This window comes from Lynx rufus, unplaced genomic scaffold, assembly GCF_022079265.1.
Source record: "Lynx rufus isolate CCGP_SWC_20201006 ecotype Redwood Valley unplaced genomic scaffold, mLynRuf1.p SCAF_7, whole genome shotgun sequence".
Classification (NCBI taxonomy): Eukaryota; Metazoa; Chordata; class Mammalia; order Carnivora; family Felidae; genus Lynx; species Lynx rufus.
In genome coordinates this window covers 91,527,204-91,549,960 of record NW_025814889.1, presented here as the reverse complement: position 1 = coordinate 91,549,960, position 22,757 = coordinate 91,527,204, and the positions used below count along the sequence as shown (strand labels likewise).

The following is a 22,757-nucleotide window of genomic DNA, read 5'->3' as shown; positions in this document are numbered from 1 at the left end:
CTTTCTTTTTTAGTTGAGACTGAATTGTTTTCAGGAACAAAGCCTTGCTTTTTTTATTTATAAAATCGTAAAGCAGCCTTTATGACAAGCACAACAAATCTGTCATTTTCCCCTTAAGTCTTAAACATATTTAAAGAGAATGGCTCAAGTTTTTTGCCAACTTTGCAATAAAAATTCTACTCACTGCTCCATTTCAAATCAAATAACTTGTTTTACTTGCCAGGTATCATATATACAGTTGCAAGTAAAGCTGAATGAGTGTGTGTGTGTATGTGTGTGTGTGTGTGTCCAGTGTAGTTTGGACACGTTTCTAGTCCCTTTGAGCAAAGTACCTTGACTAGCAGCGTAAGATCCATGAATAGCTAGTTATTATAGAATGTTCTTGGGATGCTTTGTTGAGTCATATTTAATTAGCTCCAGAATTCAGAAGATTTTACCTGTCTTCTAATACAGACAAAAATTTTTAAACAAAAGACAGCGTCATTTTCTACCTCTTCCGACGACTGTTTGAGAAGCAAAGAATACGTGTTCACTTTAAGAGTCAGTTCTGATAGTGAAGGATGACTAGTGGGTTTAAATCTTCAGAGGTCAAAAGATGATAGCTTGAACGCTGGCATTTAGCTCTGTTCCCACCCCATACCGTTTTTAAATGACAGTATAAGATTTTTCAAAAGGCACAAAACCAAAAGGAGAAGGGGAAAATAGTTAACGGCAACCAAATTTGTTTTTGGGTTTTTAAATATATTTTTTAATGTTTATTTATCTTTGAGAGGGAGAGAGAGAGAGACAGAGCATGAGTGGCAGAAGGGCAGAGAGAGAGAGAGACACACAGAATCCAAAGCAGGCTCCAGGCTCTGAGCTGTCAGCACAGAGCCAGAAGTCAGATGCTCAACGGACTGAGCCACCCAGGCGCCCCAACAGCAACCAAATTTGGAAGTGGCAGAGAAGATGGAGCAAGATGAATTTATAGAAGCAGAAGGGAAAGCTGACAGGGAACCTGGTTTGCATTCAAAACTCCCAACAAAAGCAAGACAGTGGAGTCAGGAACTTCCAGCAGTGAGAGTGATGGTAGAGGGGAGACAGGAGGAATGGTGGGAAGTCTGTTAATTATTCCTAGATGCCTTCCCCCAGCCAGCACAGCCAGAACCTAGGTCCATTCTCTGGAAAGCATGACATGGAGGGTCTCCGGACAAGAGAGCCCAGCTGAGTGTAGCAGTACCACTCTAAACACAGGTGAGGGGAAAGTGTATATACCGAATATATATAGGGAAAGTGTATATACCTAAGACTGCCAGCCTTCTTCCCCTCCGAAGGCTCAAACAAGCCAGGTGGCCAGGCTTAATACCCTCAAAGTGGGAGAAAGAATCAGGGCCATGTGACCCAAAGAAACAGCCTGGCCTGAACTATCCAGGGAAGACCACAGGTACACCCAGCTTTCAAACAGCCTTTTAGGGGTGCTCTCCTTAATGTGAACAGACAGCTATGAAAAAGCAGACACCTGAGGAAAGAATCTAATATGCAAGACTGTAACCAGAAACAAAAAAGAAAAACAGAAGCCGCACATTCAGGAAGGAGAAAACTTTAACAAGGAAAAAGCTTTCATTAACATTAGTGACAACCTGTGATGTATCTGTGGGAGGCAGGAGACGACTACTAATATAACATAACATACTGAGGGGGACAAAGAGCTCTCGGAGCATAATGTGGCAGAAATTATAATATTGGAAAATGAAGCCGAGGGAAAAGTCCAGAAATGAGAACAAAACAAATAAATGAGGAATCTAGACTAGAGAAGAATTATTCAGGCTGAGTCCAAACGACACAAAATCCAAAGAATAGCCATTACAGAATGAAAGAGGAGAGAAGTAAACTAAGTGTTATTAGTTTACTAATGTCATTAGTGTTAAGAAATAAACTAATGCACGTTAAACATTTTAAGCGTTTATTTGAGCAAAAATAGATTCGAGTCAGGGAGTGCCAAACTGGAAGTGGTTAGGGGCACTCTACCCACAGGAGCCTGGGGAGGACACATAAGGGAAGTGCAGATACAGAGAAAGGAGATTATTGGTTGGATGTAGCCGAAAGCCCAGTTGGCTGTTTGTGATTGGTTTTCCTTAGCTTTTTGATTGTGTAACCTTAAGACATTGACAGGCTGAGATTTTGGTTTGCTTCTATAGGCCAGCACAGCATTAGAGCCACCTCAGTCTAATGGCCTCCATGTTTAATAAGCGTAACAAAAGTCAAGAGAACATCTATCTGGGTTCGCAGGGTCTGTGGGAAGGAAGTTCCCAAGATCTGGGTAGCAACCCTAGGAAGCAAACAGCCCAGACAGGTTGTGAACCTTTGCTAGAATCCCTCATCTGATTATATAGTATATATAGTGTATATATATATACACATATATATGTAGCATATATAATATATAGTATATATATAGTATATATAGTATATAGCGTGTATATATATAATATATAGTATATATATAGTATATATAGTATATAGTATACTATATATACATAGTATATATGTACTATACATATATAGTATATATAGTATATATATTGTATAATATATATAGTATATATATACAGTGTGTGTGTGTGTATATATATATATATGTTTAGTTGTTTAATGTTTATTTGTTTTTGAGAGAGAGAGACAAGAGCATGAGCAGGGGAAGGGCAGAGAGAGGGGGACACAGAATCCGAAGCAGGCTCCAGGCTCCGAGCTGTCAGCCCAGAGCCTGATGCGGGGCTCGAACCCACAAACCGTGAGATCATGACCTGAGCCGAAGTCTGATGCTTAAACGACTAAACCACCCACGTGCCCCTGATTTTACATATTAAGAGGAGCTTTGTATAATCTGGGAAATCTGAGGAGTTGGATTCATGATAAAGCCAAGAAAACTAAGCAAACAAAGACACAAAGACAACAGACAACTACAGGGAAAACATGTCCTATGAAAAGGCATGGTATGTGACATGACTTGTCTGTGAGTACTGTTTACATAGTCTGAGGAAAATATTGATCTTATGAAAAATTAAGAGAAAACTGTGTTGGAAGAATGGGGGGAGCCCACAGGACAAGCAACATATATGAGTGTGGTGTTGGTATAGAGCGGGAGAGAACGAACTCCCCATCTTTCATAATAGAAGGTCAATGACTAGCACTGAAACGTAATGAAATAGTAACAGTTGTATGTTACTTACCAATAGAGCAACAGCCAAAAGTTGCACCTGGGGAAGTCGGAAGTAAAGGGCTGCTCTTGCAGAAATCTGACACGTATAATTTTGATATAAAAAGTAAAAAATAGAAACGCAGATTTTTGAGAAGCAATAGAGTAGGTAGTGTCCTCTTGAGGATCAAGAATGTACGTCTGTGGGCAGCATGGAAATGTCGGTCATTGTCATGTTATACAAACAGGTACTTGTGATTTAGGATAAAATTTCTAGGGACCTCCCCTTGTTGGATTGCGAAACAGCTGTCGTTGCTCTTTCTCTTTTGTCCCAGGCTTTCAGTTCTGCACATGTGACCAATTGATACTGAGATTTCAAGCACTTGTGAAAGCATTTTGGTTTTTTCAGAACTTTAATAACCATGCGTTACCCTTCTTTGCTAGGCCACACCCCTGACCCTTTAGTGTAACCTCCCCACCATATGATGTGCTTGTATGGCTTTCCCAGTTGGAATCACTTGGCGGAAAAGAGAGCTTTGTGCCTAAGAACTTCATGAGATTTAACCGGCCCTGCCTCTCCTTGCTATCCAACTTCTCTGGGGTTTCATGGCCAGTGGCCAGAGCAGAGCTATCTAACTCAGAGTTGGTGTTCAATAAGTATGTTTTAAACAAATGATTCTGTGGAGATCTCCAATCAAATGTGAAGCACTGAGTGCTGGTGTATTCTCATTCAAAGGGTCACAAATTCCGAAGCCCTCAGGGGTGAGGCAAGTCAGTGAATGAGACCCATCCAAGTGAGGACAGTGACAAATGGGAAATTGAAGGCTCCATCCAAGGGAGGAGTTGGAACATGTCCAGTGTTGATAGATAATCATTAGAGTGAACGCTCACGTACACTTGCTTATGCACCGGTCCAGTCGCTTTAATGTAAAAACTCAATCCTTATAAAAAAAAAAAAAAAAAAACACCCTCTAGGTAAGTACTGTTATTATTCCTCATCACCATTTGGACATGAGAATACTAAGGTACCTAAAGACTATGTCCTCAACTGCACATGGCTAATAAGTGGTAGGGCCAGGATTTTGAACCCAAGCATCTGGCTGCCAACTCTTGGCTCTTAATCACTATACCATATTGCCTCCCTAATTTTTTTAAATTTTTTAAAATATTTATTTTTTTAAGTAATCTCTACACCCAACATGTGGCTCAAACGCACATAACCCCGAGATCGAGAGTCATACGCTCTTCTGACTGAGCCTGCCAAGTGCTCTGCCTTCCTAATTTTTTAAAAGAAGTTACACATGAAATCTACTAACTTTTAAATGCTGGCAACTAATCTAGCTTTTTAAAGCATCACAAGGCAAGCAAAGGATGCTTGGTTTGTGACTTCTTCTCAAAGAGTGGAGAATTAAAACATGGTACAGTAAAACCTTGGTTTGTGAGCATAATTCATTCCGGAAACATGCTTGTAATCCAAAGCACTTGTATATCAAAGCAAATTTTCCCATAAGAAATAATGGAAACTCAGATGATTCGTTCCACAACCCCAAAATATTCATATAAAAATGACTACAATACTGTCATATAATACCAAATAGTAAAGAAAATACAAAATATAAAGAAAAAGAAACAAATTAACCTGCAATTACCTTTGAAAACCTTCGTGGCTGGTGTGAGGGGAGACAAGAGAGAGGAGGGTTATTGTGTAGGACGACTTTCACTATCACTAACAGAATCATTGCTATCTGTTGGCTCAATGGGACCTTTTTCTTTCCATGCATCTTTAACAAGGAACCTATCCGATGACCTAGAATGAAGCAAAACATTCCTAAGCTTACTCTTGAATGGGAGAGTAAAGGACTGTCCATAGTTGCTTTGAAATGACAAAAAAATACACTCGTGCCAGTTGTGGGCACCTTCCAATGTTCTGAAAAATCACTGCTATCTGCCAAACACCACAGCCTGAGACCAAGCATCCGAGCATGGGAGGTGATCACCCATAATCCTGCAGCAAGAGAGAGAGAGAGAGAACCACCATTGGCTCACTTGTGACCACCTGACGTTCGGTGTCACATCCTACTCGAATTGTGAGACATCTCCCGTTTATCAAGTTAAAACGTATTAGAAATGTGTGCTCGTCTTGCAGAACACTCGCGGAACAAGTTACTCACAAACCAAGGTTTACTATACTAGGGTGTGCAAACAATGACTGGGCTCCCAGAGCCACATTCATTTAATATGCCTGCTAGGCATGGTACTGACGGTGACAGGAGCTCATACAGATTTGGACCCACTTCCGGGTTCGGCTTTATGACTCCAGTGCGCATCTACCCTGATGAATTTTGCAAGCCTCAGCTATGGTCTTGGTTAAAAGAAAAAGAGAAGAATCTAGTAAACGTTAGAATGGCCACCATATGTGCCTACACACCATGATGACTTTCAAGCCTCTCTGCAAAGCTGTGTGGGTTTGTCCAGGAGGTCCCAGTGCTAGTTTCCTCTGCTGCAAAGATGACAGAGATGGGTTTGGTGTAGTTTGTTGTCTCCACTATTGTTTCATATCAGACCATTTCAGTGGAACATGGATTTTATTAAAAACCAAGGGAAACATTGAGTGCTCTACGATGTTACTACAGCTCAGCAAAATACAGTGTAAATTCATCGGCAGATGCTAGAAAAGTTGTATTTTCTGGTGATAACAAAGTTTTTGTTTTTGTGCCCTATGCCCAAAACAATTTGCGGTTGTGAAATATGACGTGTAAAAATGCTCAATGTTTCTATTTCTCTAGCGGAATTATATCAGATCATTGAGTGGAGGTTTAAATTATGAATTAATTGTAGTGAATAGAATGTTTTGCATACTTTGCTAGAAGCTAAGAATAATGATTGAATGAAGTCCCATTAACATTTACTATGGACTAATTTAGACAGCAGGTAAGGTATTGGTATATGTGTTTGCTTTTTTTTCAATGTTGTGTTGAGATATTAAACCATCTGTTCCTGAGTATAAACATTTTCCTGGGATTCAGATGGGATTATGGGATATGATATGGTTCTATGATTATTATGGGGTGATCAGCCTGTTTATAATAAAATCTTACTTTAGGGGCCTTTTAATGATCCTTAAAAGGAAATCACAACATACTTCAAACTGGTAAAACCTCTCCTCTCGGAGGCGAATTGTTTTTTTTTTATAAATGTCGGTATGGGTTATTTTAATTATCAGTCTCCTACATTAAATGTAAACCTTCTAGATCAAGATGGTATTTTTGTACTTATGTGAGCTGTAGTTCATTTTCAGGATTAAATCTAAGGTAGACTCAATACCAAATGTATTGAGTCTCATCAGATGGAAACATCCCTAAGAGAAGTTATAAAGCCCAAAACTGACCACTGTGCAGGATAATGGAATAATCTGTAAACTCGATAAAAGTTACATGTATATATTTAGAATATGCATATGTATAAACATGTAATTAAGTCACACCAAATATTTACTATTCTCAGTAAAACAAAATAGTCACATTCCAGAACATTTCAGAGCATTCTAGGTGTGAATGTGTGAGCAAAATTTTAAGATTTACTGTCTATCTAGCAAAAGATTTCCTTCTGAAAAAAAGAACTTTAAATCAGTGAATCTCATCCACTTTCCAGCCCCATCCACTTGAGTAATATGGCATGGTCCCATAAAAAGTGCTGTCTCCTCACCAAAAAGAAGGGAAGGGAGAAGGGAGCACATGTGAATACCCCTAAGGGGAGCCCCCAGTTGTGTCTGATACTCTCCAGTTGGGGTGTTCACCTTTCACCTTTCTCTTGGGAATCACAGGTTGAAATAGATTTAAACCTGATGGGAAGTTCTGCAGTTGCTTTCTCCAACTGCAAATTTAAAATGATTTTGTTTTGGGGCTCCTGGGTGGCTCAGTTGGTTAAGCGTCCATCTTTGGCTCAGGTCATGATCTCACGGGTCATGAGTTCAAGCCCCGTGTTGGGCTCTGTGCTGACAAGCTCGGAGCCTAGAGCCCGCAATGGATTCCATGTCTCCCTCTCTCTGCCCCTTCCCCAGCCCACACTCTGTCTCTCTCTCTGTCTCTCTCAAAAATAAACAGTAAAAAAATTTTTTTAATGGCTTGGCTTTTGTTTTTAAGTTTGTAAATACTTCCAACACAAATATCTTTATATCAAGAAGGTGTAATGTGCACATTTTCTAATCTGTTTGCTGAGCAGCTTTGCTTTGCATACAAACTGTACCTGCATTAACCATTGCTACAAACTGGAAATGTACAGTGTGGGTGAATCATGGGTATAAAGATGTGACTATTCTAAATCTATTATTACAGCACCATCCAGCAGAAAACCAGGAGATCCCCTTGTCATATCAGATATCAAGAAAGGCAGTGTGGCACATAGGTAAGGAAAATGAATTTTCTGGTTCATTCCAAGGCATTTCTTTTTTTTCTTTTTTCTCTTTTTTAAGTAAACTCTATCCCCAATGTGGGGCTCGAACTCATGACCCCAAGATCAAGAGTCACATGCTCTAACGACTGAGGCAGCTGGGTGTAAGGCTTCCTTAATTAAAGTAGAAGTGACCCTTTCCACACCCAAGGTAGACCTTCCTAATGAATCATTTTCCAGACAGCCACTATTAATTGATTATATTCAACATTTCTCATGCAATGACTGTGTAGCTCTCCCACCTTATTTATTTATTTTTGTACCCACTGTAGACAATAATCACCTGAAAATATTTGTTAGGGTCCTTCCCGAATCTATCTTAGGCTCTCCTTCACTGACTCTCTTCATTTTCCAGCTAAGAAACTGGAAGTGGTCCTACTTATGGTCCCAATTATGAAACACCCCACATAAAGATAATAGCTTGTGGGAGAGCTTTGCGAGATGCCCGAATGTCCTCCCTAGCCAAGCCAGATCCCTGAGCCTAGAACAATGTCCTATTTCGCCCATATACCATTAAACTCAGGGAGTCTCAAACTTTCAGTGTCACAGATCAAAATATTTTTAAATGTTTGGGAATACTTATATAAGACTTAACTTTCTATTGTCCAATTAAGACTTAAAAAAAAAAAAGAAACCCTTCTATTATCACAGTCATTTCATTAAAGAAATACTCTAATGCTCAAAAAGCAGGAAGGACATTGTATGGGTTTAGGTATATCGGGATAGGCTCAGATGCCATGACAGGGAGGCTCATAAACAGACTGGGTCAGACAAGACTGCACTGTATCTCATGTGACAGCTGGGAGGCAGGCAGGCAGTGCAGGACTAGGGCAGCAATCTTGCCATCCTCACCAGCTTGCTCCCATCATTGCGGTTTTCTAGCCATGAAAGGGAAGTGAGAGTGGTGTCGAGGGAGTCTGGGACATGCATCTTCAAGGAGCGACCCAGAAGAAGAGAGAGGAAATTAGATGCAGGAAAGCAGTTAGCAATCTCTGCCACAGACATAATGCATGAAAGATAGTCCTTCCCAAAACATAACCTTCCTTACAAATATGTATGTGTGTGCATATATGCACAAACACATATCCATTCTCATTATTTTTCTTATTTCATGATGGACCTTAAATATTTTCAACAGACCTGCAGAGGTCCATGGCCAGTGTGAGACTCTCAGTGGCCACCTCCCAGATAGGTAGCATCAGATTCACCCTTTCTCCCTATGGCAGCCACAGTGTGTTTCCCGGGACAGGTGGAAAGGGCAGGGACACCAAGACTCTGACATCCACAAAGTCTCGCCCACCATCTCTCAGCCCTCTCCTAGTACCTGGAATTGCCCAGGAAGAAAAGGAGTGCACCGATGCGGAGAAGCATGAGGACTCCCAGTGTCTGTAAACCCTGCCCCTTCACCTCCCTTCCTGGGAAACTTAGAATTCCTGAGTGAAGCTTATATAGCTGTCCTCGACGACTTGAAGAAACCACTTAAAAAAAATGTTTTTAATACTCTGAAATTTGGTGTCATGGCAGCCATCCAAAACAAGACTGGAAAAAAAGGGATTTGTTCATAAAATGCAATTTAAAAATAGCTGGAGGACGTCTTTCCCTCTAAAGACTGCCATTACTGCCACACTCTTCTTAATGCCTCTTAAATGACCAGGGTAAGTGCTCATTCATCATGTGTCGCTGTGCGTTTACTAACAGGACTGGCACCCTGGAACTGGGGGATAAATTACTTGCGATAGATAACATCCGGCTGGACAACTGTTCTATGGAAGATGCAGTTCAGATCCTCCAGCAATGTGAAGACTTGGTGAAGCTCAAAATCCGCAAAGATGAAGATAATTCAGGTATTGATAGCCTTCTTAGTTACGACTGACTTCTCTAACTGCCCGTCTGTCACAAAAGATATGACATCTTGATGTTTTACTTGCGACAGCTGGCTAGTGACTTTGCAGCAGAGTCTTACATAGTTAAAGGGGTCTTTCAATTGTGTGTTAAGAGGGTACTATGAATTTTCAATAGGGGTGCTTTTAAATTATACAGTTAAGATTTTTATTATACAACATTATTGCAGCTGTATCAAAGCAATGTTTAAAAATGAAAACTAAAGCATCACCCAATACTACCCTAACACAATGGAACTAGTCATTTTCTAGTTGATATTTGTATTACATAATCAGTGTGTGTTACACCTTCATAAGCACATTACCCACTTTTCAAACACTTAATATCTACCATTGTCTGTCTGTAATTTATTTATCATTTTTCTCTTCTTACTTAGATGGCTTCCAGTTATTGTAGATAGTACAATCACAGACATCTTTACGTATGGATATCTTTACTCAACTCTTCTTCTTCTTTTGAATGATTCCCTTAGGAAATATTTTTAGAAGTAGAACTGCTGAGTAAGAGTAAAAAGGAACTTCTCATGATTCCTGATGAGTCTTGTATCATATTGTTTTCTTTTTTTTCTTTAATTATTTTTAATTCTCAAGTTACTTAACATACAGTGTAGTCTTGGCTTCAAGAGTAGAACCCAGTGATTCATCTCTTACATATAACACCCAGTGTTCATCTCAACAAGCACCCTCCTTATTGCCCATCACCCACTTACCCCACCCCACCCCCAACAACCCTCAGTTTGTTCTCTGTATTTAAGAATCTCTTATAAGGGCGCCTGGGTGGCTCAGTCAGTTAAGCATCAGACTTCGGCTCAGGTCATGATCTCACAGTTCATGGACTTGAGCTCCACGTCGGGGTCTGTGCTGACAGCTCAGAGCCTGGAGCCTGCTTTGGATTCTGTGTCTCCCTCTCTCACTGCCCCCCCTCTCGCACTCTGTCTCTGTCTCCAAAGAATAAAAATAAAAATAAAACATTTAAAAATTTTTTTTCCATGAGGTAGAGACTTAAAAAAAGTAAAGAGTCTCTTATGGTTTGCCTCCCTCTCTGTTTCTATCTTCTTTTTCCCTTCCTTCCCCTATGATCATCTGTTAAGTTTCTCAAATTCCACTATGTATCTTTCACTATAGAAAGCTTATGAAAGACATTGAAGAAGACACAAAGAAATGGAAAAATTTTCCATGCTCATGGATCGGAAGTATCCTGTTGTTTTCTAAAAGGGCTGTATTCATTGGTAGTGTTTCCAGTAATGGAGGAACACAATGGGACAGGGCTTCTCAAACTTTAAGGGCCTCAGAATCACCTGAAGAGCTTGTTAGAACACAGTTCCTGGATATTACACCCAGATGAGGCCCGAGACTCTGCATTTCTAGCAGCCTTCCTACTGTGGTCCAAGGAACACAATCTGAGCAGCAGTAGAGGGTCTTTTATCTGATTATGATAAGAACCTAGAGCTGATTGGAAAAAGTCCGTAATGGAACGACGCAGTTTATGTGGGGAATTAACAGAAAATGATAGCTATGGATAGCATAAACATTTAACGTAAAATTTTACCAATCTCAGGGGTGAAGCCAACTTCTTTGCTATGAATATCATTCTGCTGATCATAGTTACAAGTCTTTTTACTTGTTTGGATTCCTAAACCATACATATAATATACAGCTCATGATCTCCAGTTTTGTTTTTGTTTTAATATAGTGAAAATTTAAAGAATTTAATCTGAATGTTTACTCCATTTAGATTTTTTTACTTGCCCAATATTTTCAAGTTTTTCTTCTACAGAATTAACAGTAGATTTTTGCCTAACGACCTCCCTTATTGAATCTTTCCAAAGAATTTGATTTTGTTTTCATAGAACCACTGTACTCATGTTTCATAGGTTATGTGAGATTCATCAGATTACATAGTTACAAAAACTAGTAAAACTAACATCAACAAGCTTGAGAATAAACAAAATTGACTAAATTTTTAAGCTTACAACACAATTGTTAGCAGGAACAGAGATTCACAGAGGTACTAGAGAGAGAGACCTATTACACTAGAGCATTCGATGGCATTGTAAGGTACATTTTAGGGGCACCTGGGTGGCTCAGTCTTAAGCCTCCGACTTCGGCTCAGGTCATGATCTCGCAGTCTGTGAGTTCGAGCCCCATGTCAGGCTCTGTGCTGACAGCTCAGAGCCTGGAGCCTGCTTTGGATTCTGTGTCTCCCTCTCTCTCTGCCCTTCTGCCACTCATGCTCTGTCTCTGTCTCTGTCTCTCTCTCTCTCCCTCAAAAAATAAATAAACATTCAAAAAATTCAAAAAAAAAGAAAGGTACATTTTACAAAGAGGATGGAGAATCAGTTAATCCAGTAATGGTCACAGAGAGAGTGGTTAAGAGAGCTTCGTTCCAACCAAAGACGAGTTATTGTCAGTGCTCTAGAATCTTCTATAATTAAGCCATCTAGATCTAGAGTTTGTGGTCATGTGGTTTTGATTCCTATCCAAAGCTAAAACAAACTGGTAGTTGCATCCATCAGCAGAGCTGGTAAGGATGATTGTCTTCAAATATATTTTATAACCAATGTTTAAAATTTTCCACTCATTATTTCTCAAGCAACTGATTTTCTGTACCAACGTTTGCATTCTTCTCTTTACAAGCATGCTTCAGTTGCACTTTCTTTGGGGGATTTATTTCCAAAAAGGATAAAGCCTCAAGCATCAGTCTGGGCTGTGTCCTAGTGAAGAGGCAACACTCTGTGGAGAAACCCATTTTGTATGATTTGCCAAGCTAAGCAGATCTCAGCCACCTTCCTTGCAGAGTAAAAAACCCAAGCCAGAGATGAATATGTATAGTGCTCACAGTTGGCGGTGTTCCCAGTTCCAACACCAGGCTGTGCAGACATGTCAGGCAGGAGGAGTTCCAGAAACAATAACTGAGCACTTGGAGAGTCAGGTCTTACTTTCAATTGCTTCTTTCCTTCAGTTCATCTTTCCCCCCTTTCCCCTTTCACCCTACAATCCCTATGCCTAGTATTATGGTAATTATCATGCTTATTAAGTTTTTTTTTTTTATTTTTTAGGAGGCTGTATTTTTATTTTATTTTATTTTTTAATTGTTTAAATTTATTTTTTGAGAGAGATTGAGAGAGAGAGAGAGAGAGAACAAGCGGGGCAGGGACATAGAGAGAGGGAGATGCAGAATCCGAAGCAGGCGCCCTCCGGGCTCTGAGCTGTCAGCACAGAGCCTGACGTGGGGCTCTAACTCGTGAACTGCGAGATCATGACTTGAGCCAAAGTCAGATGCTTAACTGACTGAGCCACCCAGGTGCACCAAGGAGGTCCTATTTTTAAAATTCCAAATCCTTCCGTTGAAAACTGTGCACCCACCCAAAATAAGACTGTAAGTATAGATGTGAGAGACATATTTACCCAAACCAGATTTTCTCGAATTGGCATATGAAAATATATACTCATTCAGACATGTTTTTATAACAGACCACTATTTGAAAATTACCATCTGATCATTGATTTGGAAGAATTTAAGTGTTTCTATATCCTCTTCCAACATGAGGATGTAAAGTACTGTATAACTTGAGTAGCTGACTACTCTTATTCAGAGCAGAGCAAGGAGTGGGGGAGGAAATGATTCAAAATGAGTTAGTTCAAGGCAGACTATGTGGTCCTAAAGAGCACAATGCTTTAAGATCAGGCCTGAGTTTAAAGTCCAGTTCCACCACATTTGAGCTATGTGAGTTTGGGCAAGCTACTGAACCAATCTGAGATTCCGCTATATTTTCAGTAATGTACAGACAGCAATACTCGCCTTACGGAGCAGTTGTCACTTAGTAATGGAAATATTTACTGGCACAGTTGGTGTTCAATACATGGGGACTATTTTTATGGCTACTGCTTCCTAAAATGCCTTTCTCCACCTTTGTTCTTATCATTCAGCAAGATTTAAATGAATGGGAAGTAAGCATTAATCATAACAAGTCACTGATTTGGGAAGTTTGATGCTGTGCTTAATCTGAAATTAAACTGGTGATGTGAATTATTACTATCCTTGGTCTCAGTGTTTTAAAATGGCAATATTCAGCATATAGTCTCCACTCCCTAAAATGTTGTTCATATTCATGTTGGACTTTCTGTACTCTGGGAGTCTTCCAGTGCTTTCCTTGACCCTGCCCCCTCAATCCTTGTTGCTCTCATCAGTTGCAGAAAGTTTATAACCACACGTGATAGAACTTCTTTTCCTAAGCTAGCAATACTGCAGTTGGGTTTAATAGCTGTGGCTTCAAAATGTGGGCACGTCTTCCCGTTACACTAATTTTATTGCTCTGCCTTGTACCTTACCCAAGGAGATGGTAGAACTACTCTCAAAATTGTTAAAGTCTTTGTTTTCCATTCAATCATGCCATCGGCATGTATTTGATGTGTATGAGGTGTTAGGGTCAGCCAGTTCTTAGATTAAAAAAGACACAATCAGGGTGCCTGGGTGGCTCGGTTGGCTGGGTGTCCAACTTCGGCTCAGGTCATGATCTGACAGTTCATGGGTTCGAGCCCCACGTTGGGCTCTGTGCTGACGTCTGGGAGCCTGGAGCCTGCTTCGGATTCTCCCTCTCTCTCTGCCCCTCCCCTGCTCATGCCCTGTCTCTCTCGGTCTCAAAAATAAATAAAACATTAAAAAAAAAAACCAGCACACAATCCCTGCCCCCAAATCAGTCACCACCTTATATGAGACACAGAAGAAAATAATTGATAGTATGATGAATGGGCTAGGTGTAAGCACAAAATGTTAAGAGAATATGGAGGCATCCATTTGAGCCTGGGGAGCTCAAGGATTTCTAACCACTTTGGTCTTGAAAGGGTTTGGGAGGTGTTGTTAGAATTAACCAGAAGACAGTGAGCCAAAGCAGGAGATCAGAAAGCATGACACATCCTAGTAACAGATGTAGCCGGTGCACAAATTATGTGTAAGGACTCGGTAGTTGGCAAGTAGAAAGATATACTGAAGCCAGACCATTACAGTCCTAACCCATGTTAAGAAATTCAAACCTTACTCCAGAAGCCAATGGGAGCCATTAAAAGACTTAAAGCAGGGGAGTGAGGCCATAGTATTTGGTCAGTGATGACCCCGGTTGCCATTGTTTAGTGAAGAATGGGGCACACTCAAGGGTCTGAATCAACTCTTGTTTCTAGTCCAGCCTCGGGGGCCAAGAGAGTGAAATGACTAAGAGCTCTAGGCTAGCTTCACAACTGACAAGCTGGGAAACGGGAAAATTAAATTCTCTGAGCATCCGTTTCTTCATCTGTACATGTCCATTTAATGCCTATTTCACATGGCTGTTTTCAAGCATCCAAGGAGGTGATACATGTAAGCGTGCAGCAGTGATGTGTGGTGCCTACTAGGGCTCAATGAATCCTAACTACCAGCTGCCAGGATTAGGATGCTTTTACGTTAATCTTAGCTTTATTTTACGATGTCCAAATCTTTTGGAACCCTTGGAATTGTAGGGATTTGCCTCCCTCCCTCCCCGCGATGTTCAGTGACCATCCTGCCTTCAGGAGCTTTTGTGTTTGTCATCTTTCATTACCACAGGAGGATAAGCCAAGTAGAGCCAGATGGCTCTTGCCTGGGTCCAAGGCTCCAAAACAAGGGCTGTTACCCAATCCTTAGGTCCCCAAAGATGCAAATAACCCTCTTGAAATAAAATCTATTGTCTTTTTTTGATTGTGCCTAGATCCAATGTAAATGAAGAGAGGGAGAGTGGCTAGCCGAGAAGCAGCCCTGAAGCAAAACAGTTGAGAATTTGGGGACTTGAAGGAAGAAATAGGTGGAGACTCGCAAATGTGTGTCAAATAATTCCTAAGGGCCTGTGTGCTCTGTATTACTGCCTTTGTGCCAATCAAATATATAGCTGTTAGCGATTTCTCTCTTGATCTGCAGATCAAGAGACCTCTCTTATAATATAGAGCATGTTTTCAGAAACCATAAATGCAATATTTTACTTCCATGGGCTCTAATTTACATAGAGAAACATTTCCAGGCTACAGTTTGTCCCATCAAAAGCAAATTACCTTTATGCCTTTCCAAACAGAGCCTTGTGCACAGATAGCTTTAGTACCAGTGAAATCTGCCCTTCAAAGATTTGAGCTTTCATTTTATTTTTTCAGTAATCTCCCCTAGCTTTTCTCCCCCTCAAATCTAGACTGAAGTAGCAGAAAGTCCCCATTACAAGCAAGCAAGAATGATCCTTGCTGTGCTAGGAGCGGTGGTTAAGGGGTGGTTTTGGCAAAAGACTGGCTTCAAGAAAGAACCTATAATAGATTTTTAAAAAGCGGGGCAGGGGGGTATCTTCCCTTTTTTCATGCTTGATCTCAGAGTAATGGTTTTATTTTTTTAAATATTTATTTATTTGGGGGAGAGTGCAAGCAGGAGAGAGGTAGAGAGAGGGAACAGAGGATCCAAAGTGGGCTCTTCGCTGACAGGCTTACATCAGAGAGTGCAATGTGGGGCTTGAATTCATGACCTGAGCCAAAGTGTGATGCTCAACTGACTAAGCCACCCAGGCGCCCCTCAGAGTAATGGTTCTCAAACTCTAGTCAGAATCACCTAGAAGTCTTGTTAAAACACAGATGACTGGGTTCCTCCCCCAGACTTGGGGATTCCTACAGGTCTGAGGTGAAGAGAATGTGTATTTACAACAAGTTCTTAGATAATGCTGAAGTTCCTAGTCCCCAGACTACACTTTGAGAAGCACAGTCACAAAGCAGCGTAATGTGGAGATGTGTGTGTATGTATATATATGTCTATGTATATGTGTATGTATATATTACATATACATATATAATTATCATAACAAAAGAAATTCAAATTCTCCTCTCTGACACTCAGCAACTCCTTGGAGCTCCATTGGTACACTATTTAGTGGCCAGATAAAATGACCACACAAGAGTAGGAAGCTGTAAGGGGTGTTGTTCTAAATGGTTTATTTTCTCAGTCCTGTCCTCCAAGAAACATAGCCATACTCCGTGAACTGAATTCGGTCGCTTTTAGTTGAAGTGAACTTTGATTGACCTGTACGTTTATGCATTCCAAGGGCTCTCTCCCAAATCCAGGCCCCCCGTGTGGTCACAGAAGCAGCTGCCATTATGGATTCAAGCCGGATAGTGTTCATTTGGTTAAATAGTCAACACTCAAGACGCCCGAAAATAACATTGTAGATAAGTAACGCTGCAATTTTGCATCTGTTCTGTGGTCCCATTAATTTTCTTAACTAGAGCCGAGCAGAACTAACAAGTAGGCCGGCCCCCTTTCATGTCTTTCGCTAATAGTTGTAAACCTTCTGTTGCGATATAAAAGCTTCTTATAATATCATTAACATCTGTTTGGGCTCACTTTGAAACTTACTGGCGATCCTGCATTTTTGTCTTCTCAGAAAGTTTTTGTTCTGGCTAAACACTCCCGTTGCTCCTTTCTAAGCTGGAGCAGCCTCAAGGAGAGAGGGTCTTGGAATGCTTCCACCTCCAAAATGGCCTGAGCATGAATGGTGGTTATCACCCTCCTAAGCTGTAGGACCTTACAACTGCCAGTTGGGCTAAAGCCCGAGAAGACAGATGGAGTGGGAAGTGTAGCCTGAAGCTGACTCAGACACTCTCAGCGCTGTGGAGGGAGGATGCTCTAGGTTTGCTGGTCCCCACGGTGGCAGCCCGGGTCTTACTGTCACTCTTTGAGTGAGCCATAGTTGGGTTTACGTCACTTTGCGGAAGAAAACTAGCCCTCAGAGTCACCGGGACAGTGACTCACGAGGCTCTCTTAGAGACTGCGTCCCTCGGAACGGTGACTCGGGCTAACAACATCCGCTTATCCTCTCGCTCATTTGTCCAGCCGTTTACCAAAGTCCCCGGGGTGCCAGACATTGTTCTGGGGATATGAAGACAACATGTCTTTTTTCAAGGTGATCCTATTCGAATGGCGGAGACAAGTAGATAAATCATTCAAACATAGAGTGAAAAGTATATACTAGAACATGCATGCATTCTTGATGGGGGCAAATATTGGTTCTCAGGGAGCAAAGAATCTTAGACATTATATTAGAATGGTTTGTGGCCCTTCAAAGCTCAACCTTACCTGACTGAATCCATTCTTCAGATTTAATTTCTCTTGTTACAGAGAATTTAAATTGAATTGAATATTTCTCCTTGAGGAGGGGAACAAGAATGAAGAGGAGTTGAGAACACTGGTAGAATACACAGGAGCTATGGGATCCCCTGGAAAAGCTGCTGGCCCCGGCCCGGTAACCAGGAAGGCTTCCTGAAAGACGAGACCCATGAGCCAAGTCTCAAAGGAAGGGTAGAAATTCTCCGGAGAAAGAAAGGCGTTTGTGCGTAGGGAGTAACACATGCCAGGTTGAAGATGTTAGAAAAGCACTTTTCTAACTACGCTTTAAGGAGCTACGGCTGGTTCAGTGAGGAGAGAAGTTAGGAGATGGGACTGTGGTGGGAGAGGGGGCATGACCCTCTGGGGACTCAGAGGCTCCAGCTTTATGCCTTAAGATTTATGCCTTAAAAATATTCTGGGAAGAAAAGAGGAGGAATTGTCTATTGGCAGCACTGGTGAAAATAGATGTGGGGGAGGGCCAAAGGCAGGAGCCCAACCAGGAAAACAATTTAGGAAGAAACTGTGAAAAAACAGGGCAGAGCTGAGGTGGGGGCCTCTTCTAGAGCGAGTGTCGGTGGGAAGTTCTGGGAACGTCGCCTGGTGGACAGATGGCTCATAAGGGTCTGGATGAGACAGTGTGCGTGCAGCCACCACCGTCTGTGAAAGTAAGGAAGCCAGACTAATTAAATAATCGTTTACTCAAGGCATCCATGAGTGTTTTCTAAGGAAATTTCTATCTTTTTTTTTTTTAAGTTTGTTTAAGTAACCTCTACACCTGAGGTAGGACTGGAACTCGGGACTCTGAGATCAAGAGTCGCATGCTCCTCCAACTGAGCCACCCAGATGTCCCGATATTTTTACAGTTTTCGGGCGTCTGGGTGGCTCAGTCGGTTAAGCATCTGACTTAGGCTCAGGTCATGATCTCGCAGTTCGTGAGTTCGAGCCCCGCATCCGGCTCTGTGCTGACGGCTCGGAGCCTGGAGCCTGCTTCGGATTCTGTGTCTCCCTCTCTCTCTGCCCCTCCCCTGCTCCCGCTCTGTCTCTCTCGCTCTGAAAAATAAACATAAAAATACTTTTAAATAAATAAATAATTTAAAAAAACAATTTTTTACGAAAACTTCAAATGTATTTTTTAAATGGAGAAGAATGGTGGCATGGACCATCCAACACCACCAAGCATCATGGACCATCCAACACCACCAAGCATCAACAACTGTTAACTTAGGATCAATCTTGCTATACGGCTCCACTCTGATCCTAATTTCCCCACTCCACCCACACACTGAATTACATTGAACAAATTCTAGACACCTATCACCCCACCTTATAAATACTCTTAATGTATCTATAAATGATGTTCTTTGAAAGGATTTCTAAAAGATGTAGCTCCATATCATCACAGTTTAAAATATTAGCAATATGGGGCGCCTGGGTGGCGCAGTCGGTTAAGTGTCCGACTTCAGCCAGGTCACGATCTCGCGGTCCGTGAGTTCGAGCCCCGCGTCAGGCTCTGGGCTGATGGCTCAGAGCCTGGAGCCTGTTTCCGATTCTGTGTCTCCCTCTCTGTCTGCCCCTTCCCCGTTCATGCTCTGTCTCTCTCTGTCCCAAAAATAAATAAACGTTGAAAAAAAAAATTTTTTTTTAAAAAAATAAAATATTAGCAATAATTCCTAATATCATCCAATATTCATTCAGTGTGCCATTTCCTTGATTTACGTGTGTGTGTGTGTGTGTGTGTGTGCGCGTATCATTAGTTATGTAGGTAGAGATAGATAGATAAACTGATAGATTGATTTAAAAACAAAAAAAAAAAAAACCAGGGGCGCCTGGGTGGCTTAGTCGGTTAAGCGTCCGACTTCGGCTCAGGTCACGATCTCGCGGTCCGTGAGTTCGAGCCCCGCGTCAGGCTCTGTGCTGGCAGCTCGGAGCCTGGAGCCTGCTTCGGATTCTGTGTCTCCCTCTCTCTCTGACCCTCCCCCGTTCATGCTCTGTCCTCTCTCTGTCTCAAAAATAAACATTTACAAAAATTTTTTTTAATAAAAGAAACAGTTGGTTTTAATTTGGTACAAAAAACCTACTCATTGTTTTTGGTTGAAATGTCTCTTAAATATTCCCTTTCTGGTCTTTGTTCCTGACAATTTACTTAATGAAGAATTCAGAAATAAGCTTCTATTTCTGTCATAATCTAACATAGCCTCACTTCTTCCTGTTTCCATCCCAACGTGACAGATAACAGGAACGTGTCCTTCCTCACTGAAATACTGCCATTTTTTTAATTGGCATCCCCGTCACAATTTAAACTCATCGAGTGCCTTAAGAATTGACGGCTTGTTATTGTGAGGCCTCAGCTGCCTACTTTAAAAATGTCCCTACATAAAGTGGCCTGTCTTAAACCCATTCACTCTATTCTGGTGTTATTTTGTCATCTTTGTGATGCAAGTTGCAAAACTGTCAAAAACAAAAAACAAAAAAAACAAAAACACAAAAACAACAACAACAACAAAAACCACCCAGGGCACTCACTCTGGATCGCCTAAAGAAGAAGTGAAATAGAACCAGCTTTTCCATTTTATGCTCATTGTAATTGTTCACTGTACACACAGATAATTGAATCGTTAATTCAGGCTCTTCTTTTCCTCCTTATTTCAGGGTTTCATGTCATAAATGAACAGCTGCTCCTTGCAGAAATGTGACTGTGGTAATGCTTAACTAGGATACAGTCTGACTGTAAAACTGTGTTAAAGTAGCTCCGGGACCATTTCACTGTATCCTTGGGTACAGAAATGAAACAGCTCCTTAGCCATTCGCGGCTCCGGGGCACAAGGAATAGGACGAGAAATGCCCAAGGACTTGAAGCATGTCACAAGCAAAGAAAAACACTTTGAAATCTGAGACTGCGTATTTGTAACCCTGACACACTGAAAACCCCCAACAATGTTAAAGGTGTCCCGTGACATCTTGCAGGCCAGTGCTGTAGGAAGACCGCATTAACAGAGGATTTCCTTCATACTAATGTTAAATAGTGAAAGTTAGTTCATGACCGTGGCAGCCTGGTATATGCTACCGAAACGTGATTTGCATGGCTCTTAATCTCTAGAACAGAGGAGAGAGAACCATTCAAACCACGACTTTAATACCTGTGAATTTATCCGTAGGATTGACGTTTTAAGATACAATCAGTGGAATGACGTGTAAGGGATTTTAGATTTCTAAGCCACCTCATCCGAGCCCCGCTTGGCCATGTATGTGCTAACGTTTGCTCCAACCCTGAGTAAAATGTTCTCATATTGGAAGTTAGCTTGCTTGGAAAGGCCTGGAAATAGGAATGGCCTGGCTGGGTCTCTGTCACTGCATGACTCTCTCCTGCTTCAGTTTCTCCTCAGCCATGCGCTCATGGCTCAGGTATTTGTGGCACACAAGTGCTGGGCAAGCCCTGTACTAGGTATGGACACCGTCCAAAGGGCCTGCGGTGCCAGCTCGGTGGCTCACTCACTGATTTCAAACACAGGTCATTAGGCAGTGAACCCCTTCCCGGACACTAAGGTAACCATATCCCTGTATTAGAATGTGATATATCCTAAGGAGATTCTACTTCCCCAGATAATGATTTCCTGAGACGTAAGGTTTTCACGATGACGTTTCGAGTTTCTTATTTTGTGTATGAATATATGTGTCTTCTTACTTCGCTTTTTCCAAAGAAACCAATTATGACTCCTTGGCGTTTATTGCAGATGAGCAAGAAAGTTCCGGAGCAATTATTTACACTGTGGAGCTTAAGCGCTATGGGGGGCCCCTTGGCATCACAATTTCAGGAACTGAAGAGCCGTTTGATCCTATAATCATTTCAAGCCTCACTAAAGGGGGATTAGCTGAAAGGTAAAACTTCAAGAAAATGCTACAATTACCTGTGTCTGAGATGGGTTGCTGTCCTCACAAGCCGCATAGAAATATGCTCCCCTCTCCTGCTTGGTTAGCTGTTGACTTTTTCAGATCCGCACAAAGAATTGATTTTAGAGCTTGAGAACTCTCAGGCAGAGCTCCGACTTGACTTTGAGGGGCATCTTACGGGCAGTAACAGATACCATGGGCTTAGCCTTGATATTACTCTCCAGAAATGTATACACTTGACCACAGTCGACTGGAGGTGGGTTTATATTGTGTCCATTTTGAGAGGAGACTGAAGTTCAGGGAGGTTAAAAAGGCTTGTCCAGTTCAATTACGCAAACATTTACTGAGGCTCTGTTACCTGACAGGTACTGGGTTTGGCCGCTGTGTTTTCCAGAGAGGATGACCCAGGCTTTGTCTTCAAAGATTTGGGGAAACAAAGTGTAGTGACCCATCTTCATAATGTCTTGTAACTTAGAAGGTCCATCTGCTGTGTTGGCAATGATGCGCACACACACCCAAGCCCCGCTAAACTGCTTTTCTTTCTGAGACGTGATATGGTGCATCGTCCAAACCCCATAACCAGATCTTTCCTCTGGTAGGCTTGCTCAGGGAAGCACACACGTCATTCATGCCGACACGAATAATGGTTTGCAGAGTAGAGCTGCAGCACTGCAGAATTTTGGAGCTTCCAGGCACCTTGGAAGTCAGCTCCCCCAACATCTTCATCTGGGAGATGTGGGCACTGAGACAGCTCAGAAAGGTTCACCCTGTAGGAATGTCACAGTCCGATATTAACAGAGATGCCGACGCTGTGGTATTCTTCAGATATTCTCTTTTCCTAGCTTCTCCTGCTAGAGAGACAGTCCCACATATCTCTGTTAGGGAGACAAGAAAAGATTAATATTGATCTGATTCAGCCACCTACCGGTCAAGTGTTCTATGGTTTACAACACAGATCTTTCATAAACTGGAGATCCTTTATGAATGAATTAAGTGATCCTTTTTTTTTCCCCCTAAGAAAAAATGTCCTTGAGAGTAGATGCATCGGTAGACTCGTTAAGCGTGCTCTCATAACCTGTGTGACCTCATGTCACCTCTGTTACCCCAGTTGCTGCTGCCCAGCGCCCCAGAAGCAAGCTGTGGTCAGAACGCTCAGCCTCAAGCAGCCTGTGAGCTGGGCCACTTCCTTCCCTCAGCATGCTTA

The 22,757-nt window shown here is 41.7% G+C and overlaps 1 protein-coding gene across 2 annotated transcripts in view; it reads left to right on the top strand.

Moving 5' to 3' along the window:
* The window catches only part of GRIP1 (glutamate receptor interacting protein 1), a 404,358-nt gene that overhangs the window by 337,877 nt on the left and 43,724 nt on the right, over positions 1–22,757 (top strand). For both annotated transcript variants that reach the window (XM_047066969.1, XM_047066968.1), the window contains exons 14-16: positions 7,510–7,579; positions 9,323–9,468; positions 21,397–21,541. In XM_047066969.1, the coding sequence (XP_046922925.1) occupies positions 7,510–7,579; positions 9,323–9,468; positions 21,397–21,541 (361 nt within the window). The remainder of the gene's footprint in view (positions 1–7,509; positions 7,580–9,322; positions 9,469–21,396; positions 21,542–22,757) is intronic.